The 19,454-nt window shown below is 45.4% G+C and overlaps 1 protein-coding gene and 1 long non-coding RNA gene across 3 annotated transcripts in view; one reads left to right on the top strand and one right to left on the bottom strand.

Moving 5' to 3' along the window:
• Positions 1-2,881: 2,881 nt before the first annotated feature.
• On the bottom strand, positions 2,882-4,359 carry LOC126980882 (uncharacterized). The gene is made up of 2 exons (XR_007733637.1): positions 3,350-4,359; positions 2,882-3,265 (listed from the first exon to the last, which is right to left on the bottom strand). It is a non-coding gene; the product is annotated as an uncharacterized LOC126980882 (long non-coding RNA).
• Positions 4,360-7,855: 3,496 nt separating this feature from the next.
• LOC126980881 (chloride intracellular channel exc-4-like) overlaps positions 7,856-19,454 on the top strand; it is a 62,221-nt gene continuing 50,622 nt past the window's right edge. For both annotated transcript variants that reach the window (XM_050831244.1, XM_050831242.1), the window contains exon 1: positions 7,856-8,022. In XM_050831244.1, coding sequence (XP_050687201.1) covers positions 7,960-8,022 — 63 coding nt within the window. In that variant the 5' untranslated portion in view covers positions 7,856-7,959. The remainder of the gene's footprint in view (positions 8,023-19,454) is intronic.

Genomic DNA, 19,454 nt, shown 5'->3' with positions numbered 1-19,454 from the left:
AACATGCATTCATTCGCTCATTGCTGTGTGGGAGATGACGGAGTCTTATCTGTAATGCTTTTATGAACAAAATATCATAGCTGTACACACTGTAAATAGAGTTGCTAGTTTTATTTATTGTGTTTAAATTATGTGAATAGGGATGCCAACATAAGTCATCATATGTACAAATTCATGTCATTTAGTATTTATATGTTTTTGCTGAATTTAGGGACAGTGGCTGTCTTTGTTAGTGTTCAAAGAAACTATAGTATTTTATGGTTTATATTTGCCTCTCTGTCAGCATGGCATTGCAAGATTACACTTATGGTTTTAGTTGTGCATACTGTCACACGATCTGCTTGCCTTATTGTTGAACATTCTAAGATTTTATTACATATCAGTAGCAAATGCTTACATATGCGTGTTATGCACCTGATAGGTGCCCTGCGCATTATTATCCAGATCCAGATTCTAAATATGCTAATTGCTTTACGATGAAAATGATCCAGATGCCTGTTTTGCTGTTTTGAATTTTAAGACTTTTCTTCTAACATCCTTCAGAATATTGCACCACATTGGTAAGACTCAATTGTCATTCTATCAAGAAATATGTGTGTGCTGTTTATCTCACCTTAATCTACCAAGTGTGTAAAATTCTTTAACTACTTGAGTTCTAAAATGGAGCACACCCTTTGTGGAACCCGTCTTAAGATTCAATGTTCACCACCAGCTTTGGCTTTCATCCTCCTCCACTGACCAGCCTGGTGAACAAGACTACAGCTTTGCTCTCTTTAATGATCTAGAGCACTTGGTTCAGCACCCTACTTACATCTGCGACTGACATGGAGATAGATCCATCACTAGACTTCTTCCTAACCTCAGTTTCTTCTGTTAAACTATGCTCTCTGTTGGCCCAGTTATGTCATGGGGTAGTTCCTCTCTTTTAATCACAGGAGAACTTGATCAGTTCAGAAGAAGAATCTTTTTCCCCACAACCTGCCTGGGAATGAAATTGGGCCCCAAGACACTAGGCAGACACTCTAGTGCTGACCCAGAGGTGCCCTGTGGCTTAAGGTCTTTTCTAGAGGCTTTATCTGCATCTCAGGTCATTACATGGCTTCCCTTCCATTTAAATTAATTTCTTTACACTTTCATTTGTCTTATGGGACTTCTTCATATCACATGATCTATGGTAATGGGACAAAACTCCTGCGAGAGATGCAAAGTATTTTATTTTCTGAACCCTTCATGGGGAAACAACACAGCAATGGGTCCACCACTAGCCACCGGTGTTGTGGCCTGTGGGGGATATTTCCTCTTCTCAGAATATGCGAGAATTCAATACATTCTGAAGAATATATTTTTTTCCCAACAATCTGCCAGGGAATTGAACCTGGGCTTTCAAGATGTGAGGCAGACACTAGCACCAAACAGAAGGGTTCCCCATGGATTAATTAACCCGGTAGCAGCTTGGATCATGTTTCTTAATGGTCCCTCCAAGCGAGAAAAATGAAAAAAAATTACCCCTCACACAAACTATTTCATAATATATATCAAAGCATTTCTGATCAGATTATGTATCATCTATTTTTGGGGGTAAATTTCAGGGCACAAATTTGGCCCGTCGCTGCTGCTCGGTGAAGCCACAAATTTGGCCCGTCGCTGCTGCACGGTGAAGCCACAAATTTGGCCCGTCGCTGCTGCACGGTGAAGCCACAAATTTGGCCCGTCGCTGCTGCACGGTGAAGCCACAAATTTGGCCCGTTGCTGCTGCACGGTGAAGCCACAAATTTGGCCCGTCGCTGCTACACGGTGAAGCCACAAATTTGGCCTGTCGCTGCTACACGGTGAAGCCACATATTTGGCCCGTCGCTGCTACACGGTGAAGCCACATATTTGGCCCGTCGCTGCTACACGGTGAAGCCACATATTTGGCCCGTCGCTGCTACACGGTGAAGCCACAAATTTGGCCCGTCGCTGCTACTGGGTTAAGGTCTTGGGAGCCTTTATCTACATCTCAAACCCACAACTGTGAACTAAAATGTAAATCAATTAATAAGTATTGGACTATACAGAATTTCTTACTGTTAATCATAGACCATTTCTGATGTGTTGTAATCTACATATAAATCAAGTGTATTTTTTATATTTTGATTTATTACTTGTATATTACCTTTGAAACTATGAATGTGTATTTTGTGCAATGTAAAGAAAAGTTTGGCATTGTCATTCATCATTTTTACATTAAAACTTAAAATGCATTACTTTCAGTTTTATTGGATAAACAGGTCGATGATATCTTCCTCAATGTTTTCTTTCTAATAGTAGTTTTTTTCATAAGCACAGCCCTCTGGAGTGTCTGGTAACAGCGCCTTCATTGCCAGCACTGTAGGGATGGCATGGAGAACAGACCCAACTTCGGATAATCCAACTCTTACATTTAGAGTAACATGAGTTATTCTTAAAAATAAAACATCTCATTTCACAGTCCAAGAGTAAAGCAAGCCCATCTTTTTGGTCAACGAAATAAAACGATAAAAAAAGAAGTATCATGTAGCCTACACATCACACTACCAAACCAACTCTTTTCTCCACGCACATACGGAACGCTTCCGAACAGAAACTTCCTGAAATCTGAGCATTTGTATTTTATAGTAAAAACAAGGAAGAAGGAAAAAACATCACTCCTGCGTAGCTCGCGAATCAGCGCTTCACAGGTTCGTTACCACTTCGCTGTGCTGTAGCATCCCTTTTTGGCGTCTCTCAGTCATCATTTTTCAAAGCTATAGATATCTTGCTACACAGTGTAAGAGTTACCCATGTGACTGATGAAATTGAGTGGATATGATCTATATGCTGAACTATACAAGCATGTCCAAGGGAAAGGAAAATAAGAACGCTCTGAATTTGGTTTATATTCTTGAAGTTACAAAAAGTTGATGGCAAGGCCGACAGTATAAGTATTGATTCCAGCAATTACTTTTGAAGTGTATTGATCCTGTTTCTTCAGAGTTTAATATACTGTGGTGTTAACCGAGCGGTGGGTGGGTGACGGACAAAGGGCCCAGCAGTTCGTCGTGACCGGATCTAAGGAGAAGCAGATGAGTGGTCACGGCCACCCGGCTCCAACTTGAGGACGATGGAAGCCGCGATAGTGGAAGCGAGGCGGCTGCACCCACGAGGGGTCCTGCAGGTCAGACGGGTCATCCAGCACCAGGCCTGGTTTCTGCTGGGCCACCACCCTGCCCACCGCCGCCGCCACGACCATCAAGAGGAGGTGCAGCTGAAAGAGAGTCAGGAGTCAAGATACTGCAGGGCTGAAGGATGAGGAGATCGTTAGACCACAAGTAAGCACGGCAATGCTTACGATCTTCATGGTGGAAAGGCAAGTCAGGAGAGGAGTGAGTCTGCCAAGCTGCGGACAGCCTTATATCTGGGCGTGCTGGGCGCCCGGCGGCACGGCAACACAGATGTAGGATGATCACCTGCCAGGGACAAGCTTTTCGGTGTTGGATCGCGAGGTGGCCGTCAGTCCCTGTCCAACTCATGCTCCCCCGGCCCCTCCCTGCCCCAGCCTGGCTCCTTGAGGCATCAGCTTCGGCCCCCGTCTTACCACACGTTGATATATACATGATTGTTAATATTTATGTTTTAATCAGTCTCGCGTGCTGTTAACACTTGGCAGCGTGGGCGGCAGTAATCTGCGCCGTGTGTGGGGGTCGGATCATTGCTTTCCCCTCATTTACTCACTGCCGTAAGCCGCTCGGCCTCCCCTCGCCGCTCATCCCAGGGGTGGCTGTGCATACAGGCCGCTGAGGCATGAACGGAAGCTTTTAAGATGTTCTCAATACCAAACGAACGCATCCACTTGTTGATTTATCGCTCATGTATGAAGCTGCACACGTTTGCATCTTCATTTTTTTAGATTAAAGACAGGGGTAACTCACCACCATTAGGTGCATCACGGACAGAATTTCGGAAGCAAAGGGAAGCAATATAATAACGGAGAGCAGACTCAGGTTAGACAATCACTCAATGATTACAGGACAGTAGCCTATCCATTTTTTAGGAAGGGGTGAGGTCTCCGAGAGCAGCGCCCCTGCCCCCTGGGTGCTGAGAAAAAAAATAATGTTGAAATGTCTACCATTAATGAAGAGGCAATTGTACTAATGACGATCATATCTTTACTATTTTTTCTCGCAAGTGTACGTAAAGAAATGTCTGCAGGAAGCTACACAGCCTGCACCTGCTCCTACTATTTTTTTTTTTACGTCTATGCCTATTGCGCCGGTAGGCTTGCTTGAGGGGCCTGGATGGTATTCGGCTCCAGCCCGTCATGGTGCAGGCAAGTGTTTATAGTGGCGCCATCTTCTCTACTACTACTACTACTACTACTAGCTACTACTACTACTACTACTGTTGCTGCTTCTGCTGCTAATATATATATATATATATATATATATATATATATATATATATATATATAAATATATATATATATATATATATATATATATATATATATATATATATATATATATATATATATGTATATATTCCTTTTCTCACATGTGATATTGTACAAAATCGCGACAAAAAAAATGCTTTCTCTTCGCTTTGGTTCAGTCAATGAAAAGAAGAAAAACCGCTAACGAAACAAAGTTAATCCTTGAACTCTGCCGGACAAGAAGCTTACACTCCTCCACTTACCCGTCCACGCCCCTTGCCTCTCTGCGCCGGAAATATGTCGGGTCAACACCATTACCTACCCAGCGAGCCCTTGGACACACTCGCCCGCCCGAGCAGTGGCCACTGAGCCGCGGAGTTATGCTCAGTGTTCACAAGGCCGGAGACAAAGGACGTTCTGGGCGTACTTTATTTCATAACTGTCTTGTACTGCTATTATCGTCGTTTTCTACTTACCCATCTGTCCGAGACTGGGCCTTTTTTTTTATCAAATATCTTCTTGCTGGAGCTCTCGAGTAGTGACCGCAGTGATCAGCGTTACTCGGGGCACACTACGAGGAACTGACAGTCGGATTTTACCATCCTTTTTTTTTTTCAAATGCATTCTAGATCTTTGTCTGAAGCTAGGAAGGAGATTGTGGTGGTCGAGGAGTACTCTAGGTTGTGGGGGCTAGGAAGGAGATTGTGGTGGTCGAGGAGTACTCTAGGTTGTGGGGGATGAGAAGGTCGCCGATGTTGAGTATAGATTCTGAAGGTTGAGGAGCAAGCTGTGGAGTTAAATGGAAAGTTATGGGGGTTAAGGATGAGACTGAGGGGGTGGAGAAGGAATTGTTGGTGTAGGAAAGGAAACTGTGGGGATTGAGGAAGAGCTTGTAAAGGCCTAGAACGAAAGCTGTTGGGTTGAGGAGGAGGAGAAGCAAAGGGAGGTCATGATTGCTGAAGACGCGACCATCATACGAGTAGCTTATTCAGTAAGGGAACAGATATAGAGGTTGACAATATTTAAATGACGATTGAGGATAAGAAACCTCCCGTGCTTGTAGCTCCAGATCATATCATGCGTAGAAATAATAACAGACAGACAACCAAAATAGGAGAGTAACAACCCAGAAATTGTAGGAGAAATCAGGGCAAACAGATGATTGATCGATATTTGATAAGTTTATTGTTGCAGACACAACAAAGGAGAAGGGAGGAGCATGCCATCTTTACCCTGAGTCAGTAGCTACATTTTAAGGTAGTACAATGAAATGGAAGAATTGATGAATTATAAAGTAGCCTACCTACCGACAGTATACTTAAAATAACAATAGGTAGCTACAATTTTCGCAGCTGTAGGATGCACAGTTATAAAATGACATATATAATTATACCATCTGATACCTTTCTGGAGGGACCAGACAAAATATATATAAAAACGTACCTTGGGAAACTCACTGATGTATAGAATAAGTGTAAATTTATTTAGGCTATATTGTCATTATATCGTGAAATAGCTGTAAATATGAATCATGTAATAAAAAGGGCAATGATCAACAGTGTGTATTTGGCAACCGGAGACATTTGAAGTGATGGGTCCTTTTATCATAATATCGTGAAGGAATAGCTGTAAATATGGATAATGTAATAAATTTAGTAACAATCCTCGACGTGTATATGGCAACTGGAGACATTTGAAGCGGTGGACAGAGTTACCAAGTTATCGTACTCACCACATCGTTTTCTTCATTACCTAACCCATAACTAGTGCAAAACAACATCAAGTATTAACGATTTGAACAATAACTCCAAATAAATATCGTTATCTATATAGGAGTGACGCTTTTAGAGGAGAAATCGTTGAATACAATGAGGGGAGGACGAGAGTCTGGCAGCGGTGGTGGAGGAAATTGTATCAGATCGTCCTGTACATCAATTTCTATTTCCCGATTTCCGAGCCAAAAATCCATCGCACCCATACAGCTAACGATATCCAGTCAACTTCATTGTTTAAACCGTTAATTGATGATCTTTTTTAATCGTTAAGGGGTCAGAAAACCGGAAAATACAAGGTGATCAGTACGACAATCTGGACCTTTCGGAGCTTAAACTCAACTATTTGACAAGGCTTTCGTGGGCGTTTTGGGCACTTCCAGGGATAGATTTATGACCCTGGTGGTAGTTTAACCCTTCTTCTGTACCGTGAACCTAAAAAAACACTCATGAGGACCCGATTAATCTTCTTTTAGGCCTTTAGAAATAGTTGATGTACGGGGTGGACTGGAAACTTCTGAGAATGACAACACCTGGCAAAGTATTGTCAAACCTGTCGCCGCCCAAGTACACATATTTGACAAGGCTTTCGTGGGCGTTATGGGCATTTCCAGGGATAGATTTATGACCCCGATGGTAGTTTAACCCTTCTTCTGTACCATGAATGTGAAGAAACCATCATGAAAACTCGATTAATCTCTTTTTAGGCCTTTGGAAATAGTTGATGTGCGGAAACGTCAGAATACCGACCCCTGGCAACGTATCGTCAAACGCCCATGTATACATATTTGACAAGGCTTTCGTGGGCGTTATGGGCATTTCCAGGGGTAGATTTATGACCCCGGTGGTAGTTTAACCCTCCTTCTGTACAATGAGTGTGAAGAAACCATCATGAAAACTCGATTAATCTCTTTTTAGGCCTTTGGAAATAGTTGATGTGCGGGGTGGACTGGAAACGTCAGAATACCGACCCCTGGCAACGTATCGTCAAACGCCCATGTATACATATTTGACAAGGCTTTCGTGGGCGTTATGGGCATTTCCAGGGGTAGATTTATGACCCCGGTGGTAGTTTAACCCTTCTTCTGTACCATGAATGTGAAGAAACCATCATGAAAACTCGATTAATCCCTTTTTAGGCCTTTGGAAATAGTTGATGTGCGGGGTGGACTGGAAACGTCTGAATACCGACCCCTGGCAACGTATCGTCAAACCTTTCGCCGCCCAAGTACACATATTTGACAAGGCTTTCGTGGGCGTTATGGGCATTTCCAGGGATAGATTTATGACCCCGATGGTAGTTTAACCCTTCTTCTGTACCATGAATGTGAAGAAACCATCATGAAAACTCGATTAATCTCTTTTTAGGCCTTTGGAAATAGTTGATGTGCGGGGTGGACTGGAAACGTCAGAATACCGACCCCTGGCAACGTATCGTCAAACCTTTCGCCGCCCAAGTACACATATTTGACAAGGCTTTCGTGAGCGTTTCGGGCATTTCCAGGGGTAGATTTATGACCCCGGTGGTAGTTTAACCCTTCTTCTGTACCATGAATGTGAAGAAACCATCATGAAAACTCGATTAATCCCTTTTTAGGCCTTTGTAAATAGTTGATGTGCGGGTGGAGGCGTCTGACAACTCACCCCCGGCAGCGTTGGTGGTGGGTGCTGGAGAACGTGGAACGGCCAGTGTCACGTTGGCGCTAGTTGAAGGTGGACTACGTTGATCCTCTGCAAGTTATAATACGTTCAGGAAGCATGTCTGAGGAAACCAACGGCCAGGAGAACGGGACGGTGCCTGAGGTGGAGCTGATCATTAAGGTAAGAACGTGACAGGTGTTTTAGGCCGTTGATTGGAGCGTCTAGGTCGGCGTGGGCCCCTTACACATATGCACACAAGGGCACTATTGTATTATATTATGCTGGGAATTATTGTTTCCATCTATTTTTACACATAAAACATCTTACAATCACTTTACGTTAGTCTTAGAACAATATTGTTACTCCATTCTTTCCTGACCCTCACGGAGTAACATGTCTCTGGTTAGTCCACTTTTTTACCACTTCATAATAAATATCAATGCTTATAATGCAACACAAACTCTTCTTTATGGCTTTATGATATAATTAGACCTTAAAACGCCCTCGAAAAACGTATATTGTGTGTAGGGGAGGTGTGTGTGTGTGTGTGTGTTCCCTCGTACTTTTATTATTACTATTATTATTATTATTATTATTATCATCAACGTTCTTTATTATACATCATTACTGAGTTGCTTTCGTGAATGTAGGAAAGAAGAGAAGAAAAAGCTATGCCCAGGGAGGTGAAGTTGCGAGGGGCCCCTTCTGAAGCTTTGCCCCCGCCTTAGATAACATTGTAATATGCGTTCTTATTGTTGTAAAAGTAAAACGATAAGGGGCGAACTAGCTGTGTGTGTGTGTGTGTGTGTGTGTGACGGAGGGAGGGAGGAAGGAAGGAACAGACTGGTCCTTATTCTAAAACGTATCGGGCTCCTATTACGACTGTTCTCAAAGGCCACAGAGAAGATCAATTAACCGGGTTTTCATGGGTGATTTTCCAGTTTAGGGTGCAAAGGCCGGGTAAAACTATCACTAGAATCACAAAGCAGTCCATGAAAAGCCCAGCAGCTTCTACGAGAGCCTTTTCAAACAGGAGAACTGAGTGCGAGGGTTAGAATTATGTACTCATCGCCTACAAGTGTGCTTTAAGTGAAGGCAACGGATCTAGGCGTGTAATGATGATAGTTAACCATCATGTTCAGTTTCCTTCTTAGTGACCTTTGCAAGCTAGACTGTGTGTGTGTGTGTGTGTGTGTGTAGGAACAATCGTTTAGCCGTGCACTGATGTCCACATTTAGATTGTCTCCCTGTCTGCCAGTGTCTTGTTTGCTCGTTTGCCGTGAGAACATCAGACAACCACCACCGCCACTGGAACTTTCCAGGGTATAGTACGTACTTCATTCTTTACATTAACGGAAGCAGCTCGGTGACTAATAACGGATGGCGCAACTATAGGAAAAAATAAAGTAAGAGGCAGGATGGAATACTATTTGACTTAGACTGCCACCTTTTCACTCACTGATAACAAGATACCAGGCAGCAGCCGGAGGCACATGGTAGGAGTGGTTTGAAAAAAAGTCATTCTACTGACCTTGAGTTTGAAGAACACCGATAAATGGTCGTTTAGAGGCTGGGTCGTTGTCAGATTACTCTTCTCTATCAGGGCACCATCACCACCACAGCTGCAGGTGCTTAGAGAGACGCATGCCGTGAGGAGAGGCGTTGGGTTCACAGCTTTTTTGTGCGAGATTCAGGTTGCTACACACACACACACACATACACACAGCTCATCTTGGGGTCCCGTTAAAGTGTGAGGGGGAAGAGAGAAAGAAGCCGCAACTTAATTCGCGTTCAACACTCCCCCCAAATTTACTGTTGCTGGTGTCACCGTAAATGCCGTGTCTTCTCAGTAAAGGGGGCTGAGTTATGAGACACTCGGCGGCCATCCATCATCCTGCTGGTCCCATGAAGTACATTAAGGGCTACGTTCACAGTGCGCCATGATGGGTTAGTAAGCCTCCAAACCAACATCAAAGACTTCGAAAATTCCTTCTTGTGTAGTGTTTGGTGTTCATATTTAAGTTTAGAAATTTGAGGTCACTACACGAGCATCTGTTTTGTATCTGGTCTGGCGTTACATCGAAAACCTTTAACCATTATGGAGTGTAGGAGGTTGTACAGTTTGGTTCAGGCGATTACAAAGCCACTGTTGTACCGTGAAGTTGGCTTTTACTATTGTCTGTAAAAGTAGTGTGTCACATTATAGGCTAATGTGATAGTACAGAGCATTCTGTCCCACGATGTTCTTGTTTCAGCGGTACATATACAACGCTTATCCCACGTTGGAACGCCCAATGTAAATAATAATAATAATAATAAGTAAAGTAATGCAGCGGTAATTAACCCAACCCATGAACCTAATATAAATTTACTGGCACTGTGGTAAACTTTTTTATACGTACTATTTACCTACTTAGTTTGATTCATGCCGCCGCCACCTCCAGCAAAGTTGTAATTATACTGGATTTAAAAGTTTAAAAGTGTCCGAGGCACTAACGCGTAAAATTACTGCTTGTCGCGCACTTTAAACTTGATAAATATGCTGTATATATTACTTGTTCGGATAAAGCAAAAAATAGTTCATAAAAAGATGATATAAATAATAGATGGCTTGCTTTCTATGGCATTACGCAAGGTTGTGACGCAAACATCAAATTAAAGAAATATTAGCCGCGTTCTCTTGTCGCCTGAATTGGTTATGAAACTTGACGCCACTCAGATAACCGCTCAGACTTGTGGTGTGAGGATGACTGTCGGCTTGAGGTGAAATTCAACGCCTAGGTAGACTTTAACTTAGGAAGGGTAGGAATTTGAGAAAAGGTCCGCTACATGCTACGCCTATAAGAAGAGAACAGATGAAGTTGCATATAAAAAGCGAACACAAAGTTGCATATAAGAAGAAAACATGAAGTTGCTAATATAAGAAGAGAACAGCTGAAGTTGTTACATATAAGAAGAGAACACATTAAGTTGCATATGAGGAGAAAACATGAAGTTGTCTCATATAGTCGTAATTCCCAGCATAGTTCCAGAGGGGTGTATTTCTGCTTTCTTCATTGCTGTGTCGGATGAGCAGTGTAGAAGTGTTGACTGAGAAAGCCGTGTATCTATCGTGCTTTCAGAAGTTAATAACCATTGCGTGCAGATGTTTTGATAGTCATTGCGTGAGACGGCTTCGTGACCAGGTATAAATAAGATCAATACCATCCGGTTAGTCGTGGGGAAGGGCGGAATTATTTTTTATTTATCAGCTGAAGGAAAGAAGGTAGGCATGGGGAAGGTATACTGTATTCAGAAGCATGTGCAAGAGGCTGCGTCGTTCCTTCAGTTATTTAAATATTGCCAACATGCACCCAAATATAGCTGGTTTTATGAATGTGTTTAAATCGAGGCAAAAGAGCTTCTGTATACTGCATCTGTGTGGAATTTCTCATTATTTTTGTTGGGGTTTACGTGTGTGTGTGTGTGTGTGTGTGTGTGTGTGTGTGTGTGTGTGTGTGTGTGTGTGTACCTACCCTTATGTTTAAAATGTTACCTCGACCTAGAAACGCGGTGGCTGGTGCAATTCTTCCCTTGTCATGCACCCTGCACGTGGCACCCCCATAGAGGCGGTGTTCCAGTCAGTACATAATAAGGGTGGAGGGACCGTGGGGGGACTGGCGTCACGAGGCCCCGCCCTGCCCGTGAACCCAACCGCCACGCATTCGGGTGTGATAAGAAGCAAAAGACGCCGCTGCCACCTTGTGTATATGTGTGTGTGTCATTCACCACGATCTGATCATCCTCTGGACCTGTGTTTGTGTGTCATTCTTCATACTTCTCAAAATGTTCCTTCATCCACTTATTAACCTGTTGTATATATTCTTAGAGAGAGAGAGAGAGAGAGAGAGAGAGAGAGAGAGAGAGAGAGAGAGAGAGACGGCGGTTGAAGCATCTTTGTCTATACCACCGGAAGATCTGTCCCGGGATTTTTTTTTTTGGGGGGGGCGGATGTCAGGCAAGCGACATCTACGTATTGGTTCCCGCAGCGCCGTGACTCGTGTTTTTGTGACCAGATCATAAAATACAAGAATCACTACCTTGTGTAAGAAAAAATAAACTTCCACGATGCAGTGCGGGTTTGGTCTGGTGAGGCTGTGCTCCATAATTAGGCTATTCCTTAACGTATCGGGTTCCCATTACGGCTATTTTCCAAGGCCACAGAGAGAATACACCGGGTTTTCATGAGTGATTATCCCGTTCAAGGTGCAAAGGTCGTGTAAAACTATCCCTAGGATCACAAAACAGTCCATGAAAAAAGCATCAACTTCTACGAGAGGCATTTCAAACAGACAAACTGAGATGAAGATACGTTTAAGAATACGGACTCATGTATCCCCCTGCGTCGTGTTCTGGTGGCGTGTGTGTTCGTGCAGTGTTGTTAGCGGCAGGAAGCAGGAAGAGTCTTGGTGGTGGTGGTGGTGGTGGTGGTGGTGGTTGCAGAATCTTCGTGAGTCACGCCAGGGGTAGGGGTGTGTGAGAACGAGGAAATGATGGGTCACGAATAACAGGTGGTTGTTCGCTTCAAGGCTGTTGAGGAGGAGGGGGTGGCGACCAAGGTGAAGATGAGCGTTAGAGGAAGTAGATGGAGTTGTCATCTTTTTAAAGGATGTACAGTGACTTATATATTGTTTTCACCTACAGTTGCTATTATCTCCCCCTTTATCTTCTTTCTATCCTCTCCTCATCTTCCTCCTTGTGTCTCTTCCTCCTAATGTTCCTCCTCCTCTCCTGTATAATCTTCCCTCCAATCATGCTCACTCCTCCCCTTCCTCCTCTCTTCCTCCCTTCAACCCTCACTTCTCCCTTCCCTCCCCTCTATTCTTCTCTTCCTCTTCCTTGCAACCGATATATATTGTTCTCACCGTAGTGTAGTGGTGGGATTGAAGGTGGTGATGGTGGTGGTGGTAAATGATTGAATATGGTGGTGGTGGTGGCGGTAGTGATTGAAGATGGTGGTGGTAGTGGTTGTAGTATTTGAGGATGGTGATGGTGGTGGAAGTGATTGAAGATGGTGGTAGTGGTAGTAATTGAAGATGGTGGTGGTGGCGGTAATGATTGAAGATGATGGTGGTGGCGGCGGTGAGTGAAGGGTCTGGTTGTTGTTCAGTTCAGTAAAGATTAACCCCTTAATAGGGGAGCAGGGCCTTTGATCAAAGGCGGCCCTGTAAGGGGGGGCGGGCAATTCAAGTCCCGGCGGGTGTAGGGACGCCTCCGCCGCCGCCACAGCCACGGGTAACAGCCGGCGAGCAGCGACGGAGGCACGGGTCCTCCGGGCAGGCGCCCAGAAGCAGCCCGTAGCGGTACACGGGCGAGCAGCCGACCAGGGTCTGGGTGACTGGGTCGTGTCAGCGCTTAAATGTTTATGTAGTCGGCATGCCGGGCCATTCCTCCAAGCTGTGGCCACTGGCTGTCGCTGTGGGCTCGTAATTCATCCCTCACTTTTTTCACTTGCCTTCCCTCCGTGGCGGGCGGAAGAAATTTATCGAGGAAACCGCTGCTGGCTCCTGGGGGGTGGGGGTTACGGCACCTTCTACTGATAGGTTAATGAGTATTCACCGCAACACCACCTTGTCGTGTCCACAGGAATGTCAGGTGCACAGAGCATGCCCCGAGAATGACTTCGATAGGACGATCATAGTGCGTGCAGCAAGACTTGTGGCCAGTTCGACAGTCCACCCCAGTCATTGTTGTAAGCGCCAAAACCAATCCATATCCACCACAATGATCCGTTATTTCTACTCAACACCAGATACTAATAAAGAAATTTCCTGTGTGCTTTTCTAAAATTCCCTCCTTTTTATCTCAACGCCAAACACAAGAGCTACAAGGAATTTCGTCGTATTTTGTGTCTGCTTAGGGAGCTTACGAACTTGCTGTATTGGACTGTAAGACTGGCCCTTAACATTTGCTGCACATAGATGTTTGTTGCTCGTAAATGTAGGCAGGCAATTCGTAGTTAGTTAAGTAAACAGCTGGGGGCTTTACATTTTTTTTTTTTTTTGGGGGGGGGGCGGTGTAGACTGAATACCTTATCTTTAGCTATGATATTACTGCACACACATAGACATAGTTAATATAAAAATGGAAAAAAGTCCCTCAACAAAATAATGTACTTGGTTTAGATTTGCACTCCCTAAACTAATCACCGCGTCTCGTCATTAGATAGAAGTCGTGGATATTTACCGTTGATGTTTACAGTTATACGTGGAAATATATACCCATAGAACTCCATTCCCTCTCCCTCGATCAGCATGTAATCCGTATAACCCATGTAATCCTTGGGTCCGTCATTGGCAGACTGGATAATCACACATTTTATTCACACTCAGTACAACCCCCAGGCCCAGTGTATAATAGCCCCCCCCCCATCCCCAGTGTACAATAGCCCCCCCCCCCCATCCCCAGTGTACAATAGCTCCCCCCCCCATCCCCCCGCACACCAGCCTAATTTATTCCCCTTGTAACCCCTGGGACCTCCTCGTGGCCTGCCAGGATATAAAAAGACGTGACGATGACGTGACTGGCTGGGCGGGATGTGGTTTTGTGATTATTTGAAAAGCACCGCCGTGATCTGTTCCCCCTTCCCTCCCTCCCTGTGTGACGTGAGAGAGAGAAAGAGAGAGAAGCAAGACCTCTCCGCCTGTGTGAAAGTTGAGCCCATGAAAAAAAAAAAAATCATAGTCCACTTCGTGCGCGTGTCATTTCTGCGGTGACTAGGCGAGCACGTGAAACACTTGACCGGTCTGCGCAGGGCGGGGAAAAACGTAAACGATGACGACGAGGGAGCTTCCGGGTGAGGAGAGAGAAAGGGAGAGGAGAGACGCTGAAGCGAGTTTCCGGGTGGAGAGAAAGGAGAAAGGAAGGCAGAAGATAGGAGAGAGAGGAAGGGAAGGAACCAGAGAGAGAGAGTGAGAGAGAGAGAGAGGAATGGATGGGTAGGAGAGAGAAAGGAAAGGAAAGCAGAGGAGGGAGGGAGAGGAAAGGAAAGAGTTAAGGAGAAGGAAAGGAAAAGAAAAGAGAGCAGATGAGGGAGAGAGGACATTTAGCTTAACGCACGCACGCACGCATGCATCTTTGTCCTGTCACCGTGACGAATTGTTATGGCCAATATTTTACCTGTTAAAAGGTGAACGTCTCTCTCTCTCTCTCTCTCTCTCTCTCTCTCTCTCTCTCTCTCTCTCTCTCTCATTTACCTTCCCCTTTCTATCCCTTCCCCACTCCACACCCTCCGCCTATCTCCCATATTCCTCTTCCTCCTATTCCTTCCTTCCTCTCTCTATCCCTCCTTCCTTCCTCTCCCTATCCCTCCATCCTCTCCCTTATCCCTCCTCTATTCACAAATCAATAAGTGGAGAAGGGAATACTATTTTAAGAAGTACGAAAAAAATAGGTAAATGGGTAGTGATGAGATGAAGAGTAGCTTTGTCATAGGTAAATGGAAAGGTGGGGTGAGCTTGCCTAAGGGAGGGAGGGTGTGGGTAAGGAAGGGCAAGGTAAGGGTGGGTGGAGGAATGCAGGTGTGTCAGGGCTGATCAGTGTTAGGGTATAGGTAAACGGGGCGATGGGTTGAGCTTGCCTAAGGGAGGGTTTGGATAAGGAAGGGCAAAGGTAAGAGTAGATGAAGGGAGGTAGGGGTGTGAAGGGGAAGATGGGAAGGGAGGTAGGGGTGTGAAGGGGAAGATGGGAAGGGAGGGTTTGGGTAAGGAAGGTACGGTAAGGGTTTGTGAAGGGAAAAGTGGGTTGGGAGTAGGGAGGGAGGGTTTGAGTAAGGAAGGTAAGGTAAGGATGGGTGAAGGGAGGTAGGGGTGTGAAGGGGAAGACGGGAAGGGAGGGTTTGGGTAAGGAAGGTACGGTAAGGGTTTGTGAAGGGGAAAGTGTGTTGGGAGTAGGGAGGGAGGGTTTGGGTAAGGAAGGTAAGGTAAGGTAGGGGTGGGGAGGGAGGGTTTAGGTGGGGAACGTATACGGTAAGGGTGGCTGAAGAGAGGCAGTGTCAGGGTTGCTCAGAGGGAAAGTGGCAGACCTTGCTTATATATACTGTCGCTGGTGAATCACGTGACCCCCTTTTTTCCTTCCCTCTCCCTCCCTCGATCACTCCATCTCTCCCTCTCCCTCCCTCTCCCTCACTTCTTCACCTTCATCACTCCATCTCACGCCAGCATCCCTGATCTTGTGCTCTCATCCCCGAACCTCTGCTCTCTCTCCCTCTCTCTCTCTCTGTTGACTCAGCTTTCCATTCACTATTCACCCGCACCTTCCACCGGCACAAGGGATATTGGGAGTAGCAGTAGTAATAGCAGTATCAGCAACAAGAACGTAAATAGAGGTAGCAATAGGTTAGCAACAAGGATGACAGCAAAGTCTTAGGGTCGTATTTCAAGACATTTCGCCGCTCAAGAACACACATTTCACAAGGCTTTCGTAGGAGTTGTGGGCATTTCCAGGAGTAGTTTTATGACCCTGGTGGTATAGTGTGACCCTTCTCCTGTACCGTGAGCCTCAAGAAACACTCATTAGAACCCGACTGACCCCCTCTGTGACCTTTAGAAATGGCTGATGTGAGAAGCGAAAGTCTTATAATAGTATCAATTCTGAGTCCACTAATACCTCCCTTTGTGGTGAGGGTTTAGAGGAGTCTTGCCTGTCTGTCTGTCTGTCTGCGTCCTCCTCCCTTTCTATGTCGCCTGTCACGTGGATGTTGACTTGGGTGACCCTTCGAAGACTGGCTGGAAGGTTGAGGCAGGCAGGCAGGCAAGTGAGGGGAGGGAGGGAGGGTGGTTAGGTAGGTAGGTAGGACGGGGAGAGAGAGAGAGGTGTGTTCAATGTCATGAAGTATGTCAGCACAAGACGCACGATTCTCCGAGGCGTTGACGTGTGTGTGTGTGTGTGTGAGAGAGAGAGAGAGAGAGAGAGAGAGAGAGAGAGAGAGAGAGAGAGAGAGAGAGAGAGAAGTGGGGAGATAGTGTAATGACAGTTTTATCGCCTCTCTGAAAGGTTAGTGTTCCAACTCGTTAGGTCATTAGCGGAGAATAGGTCAGGCGCTTAGTGTTGCTTTATCTTAGGGACGAGAAGCCGAGGTAGACGCAAGGGAGAGAAAGAGACATCGTGCGTGTCCGAGTGAGCAAACTGTGAGCTCATTATAGACTAACTGAGGTAATTAGGGTCATTTTCTTAAACACTTCGTCGCCCTAGCACACATAAGAACGTAGTAGTCTGCAGGAGGCTGGTAGGCCTGTACAAGGCAGCTCCTTTGACCCTAAGCTTCCGTGTATCTAACCCCACCGAATATCGCTGTCCATGAATTTATCTAATCTATTTTTTAATGTGACAATTGTATTGGCACTCACCACATGACTGCTAAGCCTATTCCACTCATCCACCACCCTGTTAGTAAACCAATTTTTGCCTATGTCCCTGTTGAATCTGAATTTATCCAGTTTAAACCCATTACTTCGTGTCCTACCCGGTTCTCTTACCAACAAAACCTTATGACTATCCCCCTTATTAAAGCCCTTCATCCATTTATAAACCTCGATCATGTTTCCACGCACCCTTCGCCTTTCTAGAGAATGCAAGTTTAACTGTTTGAGTCTTTCCTCGTATGGCAAGTTTCTCAACCCCTGAATCATCTTAGTCATCCTCCTCTGCACCGATTCTAACATTTTCATATCCATTCTATAGTAAGGTGACCAGAACACATATTTGACAAGGTATGAGTTTTGTGAGCATTGCCAAGGGTAGTTTTATGACCCTGGTGGTAGTATGACCCTTCCTCTGTACCGTGAACCTAAAACACCGCTCATAAGAAACCAACTGGTCTCATTTTTGGCCTTTGAAAATAGTTTATGCGAGAGGCGAAAGTATATGTGACAAGGCTTTCGTATGAGTTTTGTGAGCATTTCCGAGGGTAGTTTTATGATCCTGGAGGTAGTTTGACCCTTCCTCTGTACCGTGAACCTAAAATACCACTCATTAGAACCCAACTGATATCTTTTTTGGCTTTTGGAAATAATTTATGCGAGAGGCGAAAGAACGTTTGACAAGGCTTTCGTATGAGTTTTGTGAGCATTTCCGTGGGTAGTTTTATGACCCTGGTGGTAGTTTGACACTTCCTCTGTACCGTGAACCTCAAATACCACTCATTAGAACCCAACTGACCTCATTTTTGGCTTTCGTATGAGTTTTGTGAGCATTGCCAAGGGTAGTTTTATGACCCTGGTGGTAGTTTGACCCTTCCTCCGTACCGTGAACCTAAAATACCACTCATTAGAACCCAACTGATCTCATTTTTGGCCTTTGGAAATAGTGGGGGCGAGAGGCGAAAGCATCTAACAACAATACCGACCTTAGCATGCCTTTAAGGGCGAACGTAGATCTGAGAGAAGGGGAAGAAGGAGACGTAGACAGCCATGCGTGCCAGAATAAGTAAAAGGTGGTGGCACAATAACGGGTTCACCAGAGCCTGACAGTCGACCGCACGCGTTGCTGTGGCGGTGTGATGGTTTAATCCGGCCGCAGCGAGAGGGCCGAGCCAGGCAGAGGCACGGCGGGTTGTCATGTCTCCTGCTGCACCGCGCCGCCTGTGTTGTCTGGCTCCGTGCAAACAAAGAGAGAGAGAGAGAGAGAGAGAGAGAGAGAGAGAGAGAGAGAGAGAGAGAGAGAACACGAAAACTAAACATCTGAGAGAGAGAGCACACGAACACGAAAACAAAACATCTGAGCTTTTAGATATGAACATAAATGGGTAGGCGGTGGCTGAGTGGTTAGCGCGCGGGCCCCGCATTCACCGCGTGATGGACGACGCGGGTTCGAATCCGCCGCTATCACCTGGGATTTTTCAGTCACCGCCGAGTGGCTTCAGACTACCCACCTGCTCTCCTGAAGACCACCCATCAACCCGGACTCTAGAGGAAACCGTCCAAGTAAATCAAGAACGAACTCCGGGGGGCAGCATGAGCCAAGAAAAGATGGCGCCATTATAAAACTTGTCTGCGCCATGACGGGCTGGGGCCGACTACCATCCAGGCCCCCCAAGGAAGCCTACCGGCGCTATAGACTGACACACACACACACCAAAAAAAAACGAACTCTGAAACAAAATCTTTACGCTTATAAACGAAAATAAAAACAAACCTCTTGAGTCTGAATAAAATGTTGGTAGCAAGACTTGCCAAATATCAATACCGCCTCCAGCATCGAACTGAATCATGTAAAAAGTCTGTGTAAACCTTTCAAGGCTCAGTATTGCCTCGGGGTCCTAAGAGTCATAACATTTTAACTGTTAGGGGAGGCGAGAGGCGTGCTGGAGAACCCCTGGGGATGGTGGAGGGGGGATGGGGGGAGCGTATGGGGTGATTGAGAGTGTAATAGAAAGGCGTTGAAGGTTGAGGGGATTAAAAAGGAGAGGTGAGGGAGGTGGGGTGGCTGTAGTGTTGGTAACAGTGGTGATAATTTGATGCTGTTGAAAGAGAGAGAGAGAGAGAGAGAGAGAGAGAGAGAGAGAGAGAGAGAGAGAGAGAGAGAGAGAGAGAGAAACGGTGGTGAGGGCAATGATAAATCAGAAAGAGTAAGGG

The sequence above is a fragment of the Eriocheir sinensis genome, chromosome 45 (assembly GCF_024679095.1).
Source record: "Eriocheir sinensis breed Jianghai 21 chromosome 45, ASM2467909v1, whole genome shotgun sequence".
Lineage (NCBI taxonomy): Eukaryota > Metazoa > Arthropoda > Malacostraca > Decapoda > Varunidae > Eriocheir > Eriocheir sinensis.
Note: the sequence above shows the minus strand (reverse complement) of the source record. Positions and strands in the feature narration are given on the sequence as shown.